General features: G+C 46.8%; 1 protein-coding gene across 1 annotated transcript in view; it reads right to left on the reverse strand.

Annotated features, from left to right (window-relative positions):
* The window catches only part of LOC139917050 (filamin-B-like), a 94,241-nt gene that overhangs the window by 51,612 nt on the left and 24,356 nt on the right, over nt 1-18,273 (reverse strand). The window contains 9 exon segments of the mRNA XM_078283507.1: nt 1-80; nt 1,162-1,362; nt 2,254-2,416; nt 2,866-2,940; nt 3,130-3,248; nt 4,485-4,632; nt 5,657-5,754; nt 6,836-6,971; nt 8,160-8,272. The exon segment at nt 1-80 is cut by the window's left edge and continues 58 nt beyond it. Of these exon segments, the coding sequence (XP_078139633.1) occupies nt 1-80; nt 1,162-1,362; nt 2,254-2,416; nt 2,866-2,940; nt 3,130-3,248; nt 4,485-4,632; nt 5,657-5,754; nt 6,836-6,971; nt 8,160-8,272 (1,133 nt within the window).

Below are 18,273 nucleotides of genomic sequence, written 5' to 3' on the forward strand. Positions count from 1 at the left end.
GAAGTCTCCCACCTGTCTCACCCTCATCCCCGACGGCTGGAGACCTCGACCTGTCGCCCTGCACGCCCCCGGCACACAGGCTGAGGGAGAGAGAGAGAGAGAGAGAGAGAGAGAGAGAGAGAGAGAGAGAGAGAGAGAGAGAGAGAGAGAGAGAGAGAGAGACGGGGGGGGGGGGGTGACGATGGAAGGAAGAAGGCAGGCATTGATGGAAGGACAGAGAAGAAGGATGGAATGAAGGAAGGAGACAGAGGAATAAAGGGAGGGTAGAAGGTAGGAAGGAATGAGGGAAGGAAGGAAGGAAGGAAGGAAGGAAGGAAGGAAGGAGGGAGGGAAGAAAAGGGTTTTGGTTAGCTGGTTCGGTGACAGGAGAGTTTGTGGGAATGAAGCTGATTAAATCTGACCACAGAAATAAAAATTAATTTCAATTAAGACGATAACGACAAGGAATCACCCAGTTCTTTTCTATACAGAAAATCAATTAATGGGTCAGTGTGTGTGTGTGTGTGTGTGTGTGTGTGTGTGTGTGTGTGTGTGTGTGTTTGCTGCGGTGTGTTTGTTGAGGCTGGGAAAAGTTGCCTCAGGGAGAAGGAATTTGGTGTTTTACAAGACAGAGGTGTGTGTGTGTGTGTGTGTGTGTGTGTGTGTGTGTGTGTGTGTGTGTGTTTTGAAGCTGCCAGTTAACAGTCCTTAATGCTTCTGAATTCAAGTAGCTGTGAGACTCACAATAGTCTAACACACACACACACACACACACACACAGAAATGTCAAAACCTAGACTCAGATACACTGTTATAGAATCTCTGACGTGACAAACCCAGTGTGTGTGTGTGTGTGTGTGTGTGTGTGTGTTCAGGAGGGTTTTGTGGCTGTGAACGGGCATCTTGACTAGTTTTTAGTGTTACACCGGTCGAAAGTTTGGACACGCCACATTGTAGAATAACAGTAAAAACATCAAAACTATGAAATAACACAAATGGAATTATGCAGCGACCAAAAAGTGTTAAACAAATCAAAACTATCTTATATTTTAGATTCTTTGCCTTGATGGAAAGGCAAAGGCTTTGGAAAGAAATTCATACATAGGATGAACTTCATTATTTATATTTGTCTAAGAAACTCATTTCAATCATTTCAGCAGAAGCCTTCAGATCAGAACTCACCGGGGCCCACATCGACGCCGAAGGGGCTCCTGGGGACCGCCACGCCGCCGAAGCTGAGGCTGACGGCGTGCGGGCCGGCCTGCGTGGGCCGGTAGGTGCAGCGGAACACGCCGTCGCCCCGGTCCTCCATCATCACCTCCACGCTGTTCTGACGGCCCTGAGGGTCCCTGAGCATCGCCGTCACGTCGCCCACACCCGCACCTGCAGCACACAGGGAAACTTTATTCACACAGGCCAGGAGACAGGGGGGAAACTTTATTCACACAGGCCAGGAGACAGAGGGGAAACTTTATTCACACAGGCCAGGAGACAGGGGGGAAACTTTATTCACACAGGCCAGGAGACAGAGGGGGAAACTTTATTCACACAGGCCAGGAGACAGAGGGGGAAACTTTATTCACACAGGCCAGGAGACAGAGGGGAAACTTTATTCACACAGGCCAGGAGACAGAGGGGGAAACTTTATTCACACAGGCCAGGAGACAGAGGGGAAACTTTATTCACACAGGCCAGGAGACAGAGGGGAAACTTTATTCACACAGGCCAGGAGACAGAGGGGGAAACTTTATTCACACAGGTCAGGAGACAGAGGGGAAACTTTATTCACACAGGCCAGGAGACAGAGGGGAAACTTTATTCACACAGGCCAGGAGACAGAGGGGGAAACTTTATTCACACAGGTCAGGAGACAGAGGGGAAACTTTATTCACACAGGCCAGGAGACAGAGGGGGAAACTTTATTCACACAGGCCAGGAGACAGAGGGGGAAACTTTATTCACACAGGCCAGGAGACAGAGGGGAAACTTTATTCACACAGGCCAGGAGACAGAGGGGGAAACTTTATTCACACAGGCCAGGAGACAGAGGGGAAACTTTATTTGTACAGTTGAGGAGACACAAGGACGCAAAACTTTATAAAGTCGAGGAGACACGAGGGGGAAAACTTTACGGGAAAAGCCGAGGAGACCATCATCATCATCATCATCATCATCATCATCATCATCATCATCATCATCATCATCATCATCATCATCATCAGGTCCCTCAGACCCTGGCCCCTGTGTGTGGCCCCTGGCTGTGAGTCCACCCACCTGCGGTGTAGATGTCGAAGTATGTGGGCTTGTTGGCGATGTTTCCCACAGGCTCGATGCCCGGGCCTTTGGCCGTGACCTTGGAGGCGTCGCCCAGCGCCTTGTCCACGTTCACCTCAAACGGACTCTTGGGAATCTGCTGGCCTGCAAACAACACCGTCACCTAGGAAACAACAACAACAACAACAACAACAGTTAGCCAGAGTCATACGTATCGTCTGACGGCCGTCTATGTGTACAGTTCCATGCAGTCCAGCTTGTTGTGGTGTGGCTGTAGATCCATTCAGTAACGTTCTCAGTAAAAGTGAATAGTGTGATAAGGTGGATTTGGTTACTGTGACACAGTAAACTGTCTTGTCTTTAGCCCTAGTCTCTACTCCAAAACACTCTGAGTTGTAGCTTGAGAAGAGTCAGCTCAGTTAACCTGAACAAACTGTTAGCTAGCTAACTAGCCGGCAAACACACTGATGTTAATGTGAACACGCTAACGCTAGCTGCTACTAGCTACGTTAGCTAGTGTGCTAATCAGATGTGTTAACAACAAGACAGTGATGGTTAGCTAGCTAACAAGCTGACATCACCTGGAAGAACTCTAAGCAGTGAAGCTCTCACCTTGTGAGGTCCCACAACCTGCGGGACGTAGGTGACGCTGTACGTCTTCTTACCCTCGTTAGGCACCGGCTTCACCTGAGCAACACACACACACACACACACACACACACACACACACACACACACACACACACACACACAGAGTCATCATTTAGCCTCTACTTCCAGTCACTTTCAGGGTTTTATGAGGGCTGGAGGTGTGACAATGCAGGAGGAGGAGGAGGAGGAGGAAGAGGAGGAGGAGGAGGAGGAGGAGCTGTGTACCTCCTCTCTGGTGCCGTCTGGTTGGTCCAGGTAGACGGTCACCTGACCCTGACCTGCACTGAACGTGTCCACTGTGAAGACAGCAGGACGCAACACTCTGTTCCCTGAGGGCTCGATACCTACAGAGAGAGAGAGAGAGAGAGAGAGAGAGAGAGAGAGAGAGAGAGAGAGAGAGAGAGAGAGAGAGAGAGAGAGAGAGAGAGAGAGGAGAGACAGAGAGAGAGAGAGACAGAGAGAGAGACAGAGAGAGAGAGAGAGAGAGAGAGAGAGAGAGAGAGAGAGAGATAGAGAGAGAGAGAGAGAGAGAGAGACAGGGTTATTGTGCTGAATAGTTTATGATAAGGTTGCAACTATGAAAATGAATTTTGATCGATTACAGCCAGTTAGGGTTCGGGCTTCTGAATAGAATATCCTCACAGGTATTGAACCAAAAGGAATGTATGTGTGTGTGTGTGTGTGTGTGTGTGTGTGTGTGTGTGTGTGTGTGTGTGGGGGGGGGGGGGGGGGGGGGGGCAACTGCCCTGCTGCCTCTGCAGCCATTTCCAGGTATTTCCTGGTTTCATTAGGGTTAGGGAACCAATGTCAACCACACTGTGTGTGTGTGTGTGTGTGTGTGTGTGTGTGTGTGTGTCCAGTCTATTGTTCAGCATGTTGAGTAACAGCTGGTCACTTCCTCTCATTGTCAGCAGACCAGTGTCTCCAGTGTCTCCACAGGGACTGAGAGGTTAAATGAAAACACAGCAGCGGCTACTGGAGGGAGAACAAATGTCTATATGTCAAAACAAAATAATATAATATAATAATATATATAATAATAAATATATTAGAAAATAAAAATATTATTAAAAATACACATCTAATCTACAGATCTGATCTAATTAATCTAATCTGATCTGATTTAATCAATCTAATCTAATCAAACTAATCTAATCTAATCTGATCAATCTAACGTAATCTGATTTGATCTGATCTAATCTGGTCAATCTAACCTAATCTAATCTGATCTGATCAATCTAATCTAATTTGATCAATCTAATCTAATCTGATCTAATCTAATCTGATCAATCTAACGCAATCTGGTTTGATCTGATCTAATCTGATCAATCTAATCTAATCTGATCAATCTAATCTAATCTAATCTAATCTGATCTGATCTGATCTGATGTACTGAAGAGATTCATACTGCAGAGAAGAAAAACTGTCAACGTTTTAGTCGATGTTTTGTTTTCATGATGTACTTCATGTTTTACATTGTTCACCCTGCTTCCTCCATTCTTGTGTGTGTGTGTGTGTGTGTGTGTGTGTGTGTGTGTGTGTGTGTGTGTGTGTGTGTGTGTGTGTGTGTGTGTGTGCACCTGGTCCGTATGCGCGGGCCTTCTTGGGGTTGAGTTTGGGTTTGAGCGGAGCTCCAGGTTTCAGTTTGGCTTTAGGGAACTGAGACAGGTAGGTCATCACAGACTGCTCATCTGCACTGGGATCTATTATCTCCTCTGGAGCGATCACCTGGAGAGACAGACAGGTGGAGAGACAGACAGGTGGAGAGACAGACAGGTGGAGGGAGAGACAGGTGGAGGGAGGGGCAGGTGGAGAGACAGACAGGTGGAGAGACAGACAGGTGGAGAGAGAGACAGGTGGAGAGACAGACAGGTGGAGAGACAGACAGGTGGAGGGAGAGACAGGTGGAGAGACAGACAGGTGGAGAGACAGACAGGTGGAGAGAGGGACAGGGGGAGGGACAGACAGGTGGAGGGAGAGACAGGTGGAGGGAGAGACAGGTGGAGAGAGAGACAGGTGGAGGGAGAGACAGGTGGAGAGACAGACAGGTGGAGGGAGAGACAGGTGGAGAGACAGACAGGGGGAGGGAGAGACAGACAGGTAGAGAGAGGGACAGACAGGTGGAGAGACAGACAGGTGGAGGGAGAGACAGACAGGTAGAGAGAGGGACAGGTGGAGAGAGGGACAGACAGGTGGAGAGACAGACAGGTGGAGGGAGAGACAGGTGGAGAGACAGACAGGTGGAGGGAGAGACAGGTGGAGAGACAGACAGGTGGAGGGAGAGACAGGTGGAGAGACAGACAGGTGGAGGGAGGGACAGGTGGAGAGAGGGACAGACAGATAGGGAGAGGGACAGACAGGTGGAGAGAGAGACAGGTGGAGGGAGAGACAGGTGGAGAGAGAGACAGGTGGAGAGAGAGACAGGTGGAGAGAGAGGGACAGGTGGAGAGAGAGACAGACAGATAGGGAGAGGGACAGACAGGTGGAGAGAGAGAGACAGGTGGAGAGAGAGAGACAGGTAGAGGTTGGAAGTGATTTAAAAAACAGAATAAAAATGTATCTGAGCTCCAGACAGAAAGCAGCATGGATGTGTGATGCTCCTGTCGTCCTCAGAGCAGAGGGAAGACTATATAGAGTACAACAGGTGATGACATCATCACCCGGCACCAAAGACCAGCCAATAGCAGACGGTCATTTCGGCAGCACGGTTCGGTGTGCGTGTGGTTCAGCGGCGGGGGGCGGGGCTTCAGACCTGTGGGATCCCCAGCCAGTCGTCCGCCAGCTGCATGGCTTCGGTGGCGTTGTCCACCGGCTTCACCGTGTCCCAGGTCTCCCAGTCCGGACACAGACCTACAGACAGCGACAGACACGACGACAGACACAACAACACCGTCAACAACATGGAGAACAACAGGCAGAAAACACTTTGTTTAACTCATCTGTGATATCCATTTCAACCAAAACACACCAAGATTTGTTAAAGACGATAATAACACAAGAATGATTAACAAGACATTTCTCAGCGCCTCACACACATGCATATATTGTATATACACACCACACACACACACACACACACACACACACACACACACACACACACACACTCCTTCCCTTTCTTAAATAATTTCACCAGCTATCTTAAAGGGAAATTCCCCTCTGATCCTCTTCCCTCATTCAGGAGTTATTTACTGATGAAGTGTTGAAATTGACTTCTGGTGAACCCACTTTCCCTCAAGCTGCTTCGTCTACTTCCACTGCAGTTAGTGATTTACTACATTTCCCAGAATGCCTTTCAACAGCCTCCAGAGAAGGGGTCAGAACTTGTTGCATTCAATTAAAGGTGAACAGGCATATAAAGATAGTTAGCTAGTAACTAGTTAGTGAATTTTGGGGAGTCTATGACTGAGGCCACGCCCCCTTCCTCAAACCCCAGCCTGTCTCTCTGCTGCAGTGCATTCTGGTCTCTCTCCTGCTCCTGTGGTGGAGAAACTGGTCTCTCTCCTCTTCTACGATGGATTTCTCCCTGTATGATTGTTGAACGTCTCTCGGTGCAAAATGGCGGCTCTAGAAAGAAGCCCTCGCTCTTTGATTCTGAGGGACTGACACCAAAACCTGACGTTTACCGCTGATGTTTTACATCCTGAAACATTTTCTCATATCAAACTCCACTGGAGCTGCTGGAAACATCTGGAGGTGACGTCACCTCGTCTACGATTGGCCGGTTATCCACCAGGAAGAGAAACAGGGAGTTTTCCTTTAAGTTACAGCAGATTATTAATAAGAGTAAGATGCAAACAATAAGGTCAGGAAATGACACCATCACAGAAAACTAACACCACACACTCCCTCCCAGTCTGGACACACACACACCCACACACACACCCACACACACACACACACACACCCCCACACACACACACCCCCTCACCCGGGGCACAGCTGTCCACCAGTGCTCCCAGTGCCTTCCCGTCCCTCCAGTCCTGGCTGAAGTTGTTGATCGGCAGGTCGGGGACTTTGTTTTGGATCCAGCCCAGCAGACGCTGCTTAGGTGTCTTCTTCTCTACCTGAACACAACACACACACACACACACACACACACACACACACACACACACACACACACACACAATCAGCTCACTGCATTCACTCACAACTGACTCAAAACCTGATTACTCAAGCAGCAATAAACTAAAAAATCTATCTGATATATTTAGAAACCTTACTTGTGTACAACCTGCCAAACAACTTTTTTGAATGCTGCATGAATTTTTATGAAATTTTAACAGAAGAGTCGGAAGTGTAGTAAACTGTTTAGATTATATTTTATTGCTTTTGTTTTATTATTTCTACTGTTCTTTATCGCTTATTTTTATATTCTGATTTTCTTTTCCCTGCTGAATCCTCACAGCGATCCAACTCCCTCACAGGGATCAGTAAAGTTTCTTCTCTTTCCATTCATTACATTTACAACCACAGTGGTGTCACATGCCTTTTATTCTCAAAGTACATAAATAAATAGAAACATAAATACATTTCTCTACATTTCTCTCTGCTCTCCTCCCGTTACTTTCTGACTTCCCACGTTCCCTTTTTAGCCGTCAACCCGGAAGTCATTGGCTCCAATTGGAAGCTAAAAACCTTTAAATACAGCTCACAAAGACATAGTTTACATTTTAAAAATCTCTAACTGTTACCATGAAAAGTCAGGCTGTTGTAGTTATTACCAAATCAAATTCAAACGGGAACAAATTCTTCATTACGCCGGGGACTATTTTCTGTGCTACGGAACTACTTTCCTGAGATCGCAAACGTGTTTACGGTCGGCTTATTAAGTTGTTTGAGGAAAAAGTCGGCCGGCCCGGTGCATCGTGATGATGAAATATGCATCAAAATCACAAATCATTGCTGATTTTGTTATTTTCATAGGATTTGTTGACGGTAAGAAATGCATTAAAAAACACCGGCCTGATCCTTTAACACTGTTTCAGTTAAATGTACCAGGAAGTTGAGCTGGTGGCTGAAAAATATTCACATACAGACAACAAACTTTTTCCAGTGAGATGTTTGTTGGACAGTTTAGGGCTTTATGTTTTCTTTTATCTACTTCATTTGCCATTTTTTTCCTCTTCTTTCTGTGTTTTTGTATCATATTTTGTCTCCTCACATCAGTTTTATTCCCTGTGGGACTAAACTAACAGGAAACACAGAAGCAGTGGCGTCAGGACAGGGATGTGAAGAAATGAAAGCCGCACCACGTCTTCGTCCTCGTCCTCCCACACCGGCATGGAGATGGAGTAGTGCAGGATCAGAGTCCAGACCAGACCCAGGATCAGCTTCAGGTTCCCGTCCACGATGGCTTTAGAGTCTGCAGGGGAGAGAGAGCAGATCCCGGGTCAGATTCAGGCTCCGGGTCTTTACCTCTTTACCTGCTTGTTCTGCAGTTTCCTTCTGGGAGTCACACTGTAACACTGCTGATTGGTTCATTGATTAGTGTCACACACACACACACACACACACACACACACACACAAGGTTGAGCTTGGGACGATATTCAATAATACTGAAAATCACGATATTTTGTGAATATCGCGATATTTTCCACGGTATCAAATATTATAATAATAGTTATTATTATTAATTCATAGCCTTTAAATTTGATGTAATTTAGAAGAAATAAAATAACAAAAGTAATCGGCAAACAGTGATAATATCACATATCGCAATATTTTGATATTTGATATATTATGAAATTTTGGATATGGCCCAAGACTTCATTCATCGAGTCTCTTTGCTGCCCAACAGTTCTGTCTCACAGCAGAACTGATTCATCTCATTCAGTTTCTCTCTCTCTCTGCAGGAGTTTAACAAAACAAAAGGATCTGGAATTAATTACAGAACTTTATGTTCATTTAGGTTTAAACCAGATATCAGTGGACTGCTTTTCTTTACACGACTAATAACACTGCTGCTATCAATACTGCTCCCACTGCTACTGGGACTATTACTACTACTAACAAAGAAGAGGAAGAAGAAGAAACTTAAAAAAAAAAGAGTCTCCAAATTGCTTTAACAATCACATAAAAGCAAACCTTAAACTCATAAATTCAATTAAAAACACGTAAACACCACCAGATAAATGGAACAGAATAGAGAGTAAAACAATAAAAATAATAATCCTTTGCTTTGAGTTAATACAGAAGATCAACGAGAGAGAGACAGAGAGAGAGAGAGAGTGTGGCAGACTGGAGATCAGATTTGATCGTCTGCTTTGATTTTTACATCATGGCTGAGTTTCCTGTTTGGCATCCCAGGTTAACTCAAGCAGGGATGCAAAATGGAGCAGCACACCCGGCTCAACCCAGCCTGAACCCAGTGGGCAGTGAGGCGCCTCGCTCAAGAGTTCCTCGTCTCATTCCCAGTCGCTCCGCTGGTTTCAACTGCTGGTTTCAACTGCTGGTTTCAACTGGTGAACTGGAGACTCGGGAACAGAGCTGTTCTCCTCCCTGGTCAACCCGTTAGACAGTGCTGGTGTTTTTCAGCAGAGCAGAACAGAGTGCTGCTGGGTAACGCAGCACAGCCAGCCGGACCTCACTGTACCAGCTGGTGCCTCGCACCGGGTACACACACACACACACACACACACACACACACACACACACACGATGAAACATTAGCTAATCGCTGGCCGCAGCACACCATGTGCAGAGAGAAACAGACATAACATTCCAGTCATTCTCTCTCTCTCTGTGTCTCTCTCTCTCTCTCTGTGTGTGTGTGTGTGTGTGTCTCTCTCTCTCTCTCTGTCTCTGTCTCTCTCTCTCTCTCTCTATTTGCTGTCCTCCATCTTTTTCTGAATGAGAACAGGTAGGACAAACAAAAAAATCTGATCTGAACAACAAATCTGAATTGAGCATTAATGTCTGTAATGTGAACATAATCAATATGACCCGAATCTGAATGAAAAAGATCAGATTCCAGGTGTTTTCATGTTGTGTTTCTCTCCTGATACGACTCAATACCTGATCTGAGTTCAGGATCAATACAACCAGGATACCATGTGATCAATAAAAGTTCAGCGACAACAAAGTCTGACTGTGCAGAATTCTGTTTATGAACAGGCAGAGCTGCCTCATGCTGCGTTCAGGTCCTGTGGGAAAAACAATAAATGCAAGTCTGCCTTCCTCAGTTCTGATGTGACCAACAGGAAATATCTGCAGTCAAGTTTAGGGAATGATAGATTCAATACCTGATCTGAGTTCAGGATCAATACAACCAGGATACCATGTGATCAATAAAAGTTCAGTGACAACAAAGTCTGACTGTGCAGAATTCTGTTTATTTCTGAGACTCAAATCTTTCTAGCGATGCCATTGGCTGCTAGAATGTAAACAACAATTTAAAAATGTCATTACAAAGTGACAATAATATAATTTGGATGGAGAGCTTGTGAAACTGTGATGGTCAAGAGTCTCATTAGTGATTACTACAGCATGATTGATTGATTGATTGGTTGATTGATTGATTGACTGATGATGGATCAGTGATGAAATGATCAGTTCAGTCAGAGCAGGAAACACAGTCAGCTGCTCAGAAGGTTTAGCGGAACATTTTTAAGCTGCTGATCTGTAGGTGTAGCCTTGGAATTCAGCTGCGTCACCCAAGGGTGCAGAACACCGGGAAGACTGAGGACACTGCTGAACACACACACACACACACACACACACACACACACACAGAAAGCGGTTGCGACAGCCTGTTTTCGACATTCCTGCTCTCTCTCTCTCTGTTGCCAGACGCACCACGATCATTTGTCTCTCTTTGTCTCCCTCTCTCTCTTTTTCTCCATCTATTCATCTCTCTTTCACTCCTTTTCTTCTCGTCCTTTCTCTAACCCTTTACCTCCCCCTCTCATCTCTCTCTCCACCTCTCTGCCTTTCACATGCTCCCTTTCCCTCTCCACCTTTTTTCTTTCTTTGCTCCTTTCCACCTCTCTTCCTTTCTTTCTCCCCACCGCCCACCTCTTTTTCTGTCTCCACCTTTCTTTCTCTCTTTCCTTCATCCCTCCTTCCCACCCTCCTTCCCTTTTCTTTCTAAGGTCGCTCTGCCACACCTGTGTGTGTATGTGTGTGTGAGAGAGAGTGTGTGTGTGTGTGTGTGTGTGTCCCTATCAGCCGTCTCTCCAGCAAACATCCTGTCAGTGAGCAGCCAGTCAACGACCTTTACCCTGCTCTCTCTCACACACACACACACACACACACACACACACACATACACACACACACACACACACACACACACACACACGCAGCACCACCCATAGCTGAGCTCACTCACTCAGCTTCACACTGTAATCAGTCTCACTGAAACAGACTTTCTCTATTGGAACCAGGTGAAGCGCTCAGTCCAGCAGTTTGCTTCATAAACTGATAAACTTTAATAAACTGATAAACTTTAATAAAGCAGTTTCAGAGTTAACGAGTTACTGATGAACAGGGAGAGGGGTCAGACTGCTACTGGGACCTTTAAACTGGTATTTTAACCTTTAAACTGGTACAGAAAGCAGTAAAGGTTAAAACCTTCACTCGTCCAGCTCCACCCTGCTTCACATTCACACAGTTCAGCAGATTCCCAGTGGGAGCTGCACTCACACAGGGCTGTGTGTGTGTGTGTGTGTGTGTGTGTGTGTGTGTGTGTAATGCCGTTTGTCCTGTTCCTTTTTCAGTCTGAGCCTGCAGACTGCTGCTTTAAGTGTGTGTTGGTCTGTTTCTGTATCTATATCTGTTTGAGTGTGTGTGTGTGTGTGTGTGTGTGTGTGTGTGTGTGTGTGTGTGTGTGTGTTTGCCGACACAGTTTTGTGAGTAACGAGGCTATCGCCATGGTAGCCTATTGTTCAACTCAAGGACGACGGAGGGAGGGGGAGAGAGAGAGAGGAAACCATGATAGCGAGAGAGTGAAAAAACAGAAATAGTAAGAAAGAAGAGTCAAGAGTTAGTTAGGTGTGTGTGTGTGTGTGTGTGTGTGTGTGTGTGTGTGTCACAGATGGTTTTAACCGCTCTAATACTCTGCTCCACTGTTTCCTGCTGCTTACAGCCTGATCTCTCCTTTCTTTCTCTAAATCCCTCCGTCCTCCTCATGTGACTCAGTCAGAGGTGTGGGGACACAAAATGGCTCCCAGCTGCACTCCTCTCAGCTGCCGGTGTGACAGCGGTCTGTCTAACGAACCCCGGGCTTCACTGGGTCAGTTCTCACCAACACACTTTTGATTAGGGATGCACCGATACCGATACTGGTATCGGTGCCGATACCAGGCTAAAATGGAATATCGGTATCGGAGATTTTACCCAAGACTAAAATCTGATACCGAAAGCCATGAGTAACTTGTAAGAAATAAAAGCAAACTGTCTTGATTTTATGCATTTGTGGCACATAGAAGCCTGTATTTCTCAAACAGTGGGAAAAACAAGGATTTTATCTCAATCATTTTGTCCATTGACCCCAAACTAAGGAAGTAAGCCTGCACTGTTCAGTAAGAGTAACGGATCGGATCGGTACTCAGTATCGGCCGATACTTAAACTTCCATACTCGTAATCGGTATCGGCATTGAAAAAGTGGCATCGGTGCATCCCTACTTTTGATTTAGCGCGTCTTTGTGAGCAGCAGTTCGTTTCAAGCCGGGTTGAAATGTTGGATTTTAACAACAACGAAAAACAAACGTTGCAAAATGATTGCGGGAAACGTAAAGGAGACGCAGACAGAAGTAAACGGCTGTAACTCTGAACAACACCGGCGTTCTCCTTTAACGTAACAAATGACTTCAGTCCTGGAGACCTTGGAGACCATCTGACCACACTGAGGTGGCTCTGGTCCTTCCTCTCAGCCCACATCCACACTAACACGTTTTCCTTTTAAAATGAAAACGATCTCCGTCCACACGAGCGTTTCAGAAATAATCTCCGTCCATACTAACACGCCTGAAAACGCATATCACATGACCATTCACGTGGGCATGTGCGTGCCGGTGTAAACAGGAAGCAGATTGTCTACTCTGCGGTCGGTTGCTTAGTTGCAGAAAATACTACAGAGGAAGAACAGCGACGGCGAAAAGTACGACCAGAGATTTCTTCACTTGGACCGACGAGGTGGAACTGTGACTGAAAGTAACACACGAGTATAAAGCGGTCGAGGCGGACGTCGTGACTGATAAGACCCAATCAGGAAGCGAACGTGGGCGTCTGCGTCATCGTTTTCAAAAGTCTCCGTTTCCGCCCGTCCGGACTAAAACCCAATCCCGGAGTTTTCGAACTAAAACGGGGTCAGCGGCGTTTTCAAAAGTCTCCGTTTTAGGGGTCCGAAAACGCCGGAGTAGTGCGGACGCTAGGCGTAAACGTAGATAAAGTTATACGTTTTAAAAGGAACAGGTATCAGTGTGGGTGTGGCCTCAGACAGAGCCTGCTCTGGTCCGGTGTGGCGTCCCTCAGGGCTCCACTCCGGGCCCCGTGCTGTTCTCCCTGTACACGCTGTCACTTATAAACACAATGTTCCTTTCTCTCTGATTTCATGGCACAATTTGCTTCTAAATAAAAACCTCTGATCCTGAGTGTGTGGAGTAAAACACTTTACAGCTGTCCAACTCTATTGTTTTTTTTAAGTTTACAAAATTTGGCATCCCCATTAAAGTTAAATCATACAAGGATGAATGAGGATGGATGCAAAATGGCTGCAGTTTGAGCTGTGACACCAAGTGAGAGTAAAGGACTGAAGATTTGCTCCATCTCCACCACACACACACACACACACACACACACACACACACACAGCATAATAATAGCGTAATTGTTAGCCTAAATCAGTTAATCATCAACTATCTAGTTAACTTGGGGATCAATTATCTATTTAGTGAGGAGAATCAATTTTTAATTTTGAGACACTAAGTTTCTAAGTGTGTGTGTGAGTCTCTCTCTCTCTCTCTCTCTCTCTCTCTCTCTCTCTCTCTCTCTCTCTCTCTCTCTCTCTCTCTCTCTCTCTCTCTCTCTCTCTCTCTCTCTCTCTCTCTCTCTCTCTCTCTCTCTCTCTCTCTCTCTGCTGTAATGTTCTGGGTCTGGTCCAAAGAACGCAGCCATAAATACATAACCACAGGTTAACCACATGCCAACCACACACACACACACACACACACACACACACCTCAGGTTGTGTATCTGGGCCAAAAGCTATCACTCAAATCCTTCCTGGGTGATTGATTGGCCTTGTTTGACACAATGGGGCCAATGGGAGGGTCCTAAAAGAGCTGAACCCCGCCGACCTGGGCCCTGTGGGAACGCTGAAACAAACACCCCTACAGGTTTTCAGAGACTGGTTCACGTCCCCAAGGTGGGTCATGGGAAGATTAAAATTGGTCTGAATGGGACTTTGAAGTAGCTAAATCAGTTCGGAGGGCAGCAGGTGAGTCATAGTGAGCTGAGTGCCAATTAACAGCATTAAGAAAACACGCTTAAAAAAACACTGACAATCATCACTTTAATATCAAATTTCATTGCTATGCGGATGACACATACTTATGTATCCATAAACCCAGGTATATGCTAATGTGTTAGCATGGAGCCTACTGTCACCCAACATAGTGTATGCTAAAGTAATGTAGGTGTTTCAATTCAATTCACCGCAAGCATCACGACAGGGTTATCGGTTAAATAATTCCACCAACCTCACTTAGATACAACAGGTGATAATGTTACCTAACGTTTACAGGGCAACAGAAGATGTGGATGTCTGTAAATTAACGGCAGAGAGTGGAGCTCAGTGAGGAGCGATGCTCGGCTAGCGAGACGTGTTTATCTGTTAAATGACCTGTTCCACCAGCATCATGGACCACAGGGATAACATGACCTGCTGTTAAGGTCTGCAGGATAGAAGAAGATGTGGATGTGAAGAGTGTGGCTCTGTGTGAGATCCAATATGACATTATCAGTGTATGAGACTGAATGTGGCATTTAGCCCATAGGAGAGAGGCTGTCTGTTAGTCAGAGACGCCCTCTAGAGGCCATCTCACTAAGTGTTACCTGACTGACTGACTGACTGACTGACTGACTGAGTGACTGACTGACTGAGTGACTGACTGACTGACTGAGTGAGTGACTGACTGAGTGACTGACTGACTGACTGAGTGAGTGACTGACTGAGTGACTGACTGACTGAGTGACTGACTGACTGAGTGACTGACTGACTGAGTGACTGACTGACTGACTGACTGACTGACTGACTGACTGACTGACTGAGTGACTGACTGACTGAGTGACTGACTGACTGAGTGACTGACTGACTGACTGAGTGAGTGACTGACTGACTCACTGACTGACTGAGTGAGTGAGTGACTGACTGAGTGACTGACTGACTGACTCACTGACTGACTGAGTGAGTGACTGACTGACTGAGTGAGTGACTGAGTGACTGACTGACTGAGTGACTGACTGAGTGACTGACTGACTGACTGACTCACTGACTGACTGACTGACTGACTGACTCACTGACTGACTGACTGAGTGACTGAGTGACTGACTGAGTGACTGACTGAGTGACTGACTGACTGACTGAGTGACTGACTGAGTGACTGACTGACTGAGTGACTGACTGACTGACTGAGTGACTGACTGACTGACTGAGTGAGTGACTGACTGACTGAGTGACTGACTGAGTGACTGACTGACTGACTGACTGAGTGACTGACTGACTCACTGAGTGACTGACTGACTGAGTGACTGAGTGACTGACTGAGTGACTGACTGACTGACTGAGTGAGTGACTGACTGACTGACTGAGTGAGTGACTGAGTGACTGACTGACTGACTGAGTGACTGACTGACTGACTGAGTGAGTGACTGAGTGACTGAGTGACTGAGTGACTGACTGACTGAGTGACTGACTGACTGAGTGACTGACTGAGTGACTGACTGAGTGACTGACTGACTGACTGAGTGAGTGACTGACTGAGTGAGTGACTGAGTGACTGAGTGACTGACTGACTGACTGACTGAGTGACTGAGTGACTGACTGACTGACTGAGTGACTGAGTGACTGACTGACTGACTGAGTGACTGACTGAGTGACTGACTGACTGAGTGACTGACTGACTGACTGAGTGACTGACTGAGTGACTGACTGACTGACTGAGTGAGTGACTGAGTGACTGAGTGACTGAGTGACTGACTGACTGACTGACTGACTGACTGAGTGAGTGACTGAGTGACTGAGTGACTGACTGACTGAGTGACTGACTGAGTGACTGACTGAGTGACTGAGTGACTGACTGACTGAGTGACTGAGTGACTGACTGACTGACTCACTGACTGACTGAGTGAGTGACTCACTGACTGAGTGACTGAGTGACTGAGTGACTGAGTGACTGACTGAGTGAGTGACTGACTGAGTGACTGACTGACTGAGTGACTGACTGAGTGACTGAGTGACTGACTGAGTGACTGACTGACTGACTGAGTGAGTGACTGACTGAGTGAGTGACTGAGTGACTGAGTGACTGACTGAGTGACTGACTGACTGACTGAGTGACTGAGTGACTGACTGAGTGACTGAGTGACTGACTGACTGACTGAGTGACTGACTGAGTGACTGACTGACTGAGTGACTGACTGACTGACTGAGTGACTGACTGAGTGACTGACTGACTGACTGACTGACTGACTGACTGAGTGAGTGACTGAGTGACTGAGTGACTGACTGACTGAGTGACTGACTGACTGACTGACTGAGTGAGTGACTGAGTGACTGAGTGACTGACTGACTGAGTGACTGACTGAGTGACTGACTGAGTGACTGAGTGACTGACTGACTGAGTGACTGAGTGACTGACTGACTGACTCACTGACTGACTGACTGAGTGAGTGACTCACTGACTGAGTGACTGAGTGACTGAGTGACTGAGTGACTGACTGAGTGAGTGACTGACTGAGTGACTGACTGACTGAGTGACTGACTGACTGAGTGACTGAGTGACTGACTGAGTGACTGACTGACTGAGTGACTGACTGAGTGACTGAGTGACTGACTGAGTGACTGACTGACTGAGTGACTGACTGACTGAGTGACTGAGTGACTGACTGAGTGACTGACTGACTGAGTGACTGACTGACTGACTGAGTGACTGACTGAGTGACTGACTGACTGACTGAGTGACTGACTGACTGACTGAGTGAGTGACTGAGTGACTGAGTGACTGACTGACTGAGTGACTGAGTGACTGACTGACTGACTCACTGACTGACTGACTGAGTGACTCACTGACTGAGTGACTGAGTGACTGAGTGACTGAGTGACTGACTGAGTGACTGACTGACTGAGTGACTGACTGACTGACTGAGTGACTGACTGAGTGACTGAGTGACTGAGTGACTGACTGAGTGAGTGACTGAGTGACTGACTGAGTGACTGAGTGACTGACTGAGTGACTGACTGACTGACTGAGTGACTGAGTGACTGACTGAGTGACTGACTGACTGACTGAGTGACTGACTGACTGAGTGACTGAGTGACTGACTGAGTGACTGACTGACTGACTGAGTGACTGACTGACTGAGTGACTGAGTGACTGACTGACTGACTGAGTGACTGAGTGACTGAGTGACTGAGTGAGTGACTGAGTGACTGAGTGACTGAGTGACTGACTGACTGAGTGACTGAGTGACTGAGTGAGTGACTGACTGACTGAGTGACTGAGTGACTGAGTGAGTGACTGACTGACTGAGTGACTGACTGACTGACTGAGTGACTGACTGACTGAGTGACTGAGTGAGTGACTGACTGACTGAGTGACTGACTGACTGAGTGACTGAGTGACTGAGTGACTGAGTGACTGACTGAGTGACTGACTCACTGACTGACTGACTGACTGACTGAGTGACTGAGTGACTGACTCACTGACTGACTGACTGACTGACTGACTGACTGAGTGACTGAGCAACTGACTCACTGACTGACTGAGTGACTGAGTGACTGACTGAGTGACTGACTCACTGACTGACTCACTGACTGACTGACTGACTGACTGACTGACTGACTGACTGAGTGACTGACTGACTGAGTGACTGACTCACTGACTGACTCACTGACTGACTGAGTGACTGACTGACTGAGTGACTGACTGAGTGACTGACTGACTCACTGACTGAGTGACTGACTCACTGACTGACTGACTGACTCACTGACTGAGTGACTGACTCACTGACTGACTGACTGACTCACTGACTGAGTGACTGACTCACTGACTGACTGACTGAGTGACTGAGTGACTGACTCACTGACTGACTGACTGAGTGACTGAGTGACTGACTCACTGACTGACTGAGTGACTGACT

Source organism: Centroberyx gerrardi, chromosome 5 (genome assembly GCF_048128805.1).
Source record: "Centroberyx gerrardi isolate f3 chromosome 5, fCenGer3.hap1.cur.20231027, whole genome shotgun sequence".
In the NCBI taxonomy this organism is placed as follows: domain Eukaryota; kingdom Metazoa; phylum Chordata; class Actinopteri; order Beryciformes; family Berycidae; genus Centroberyx; species Centroberyx gerrardi.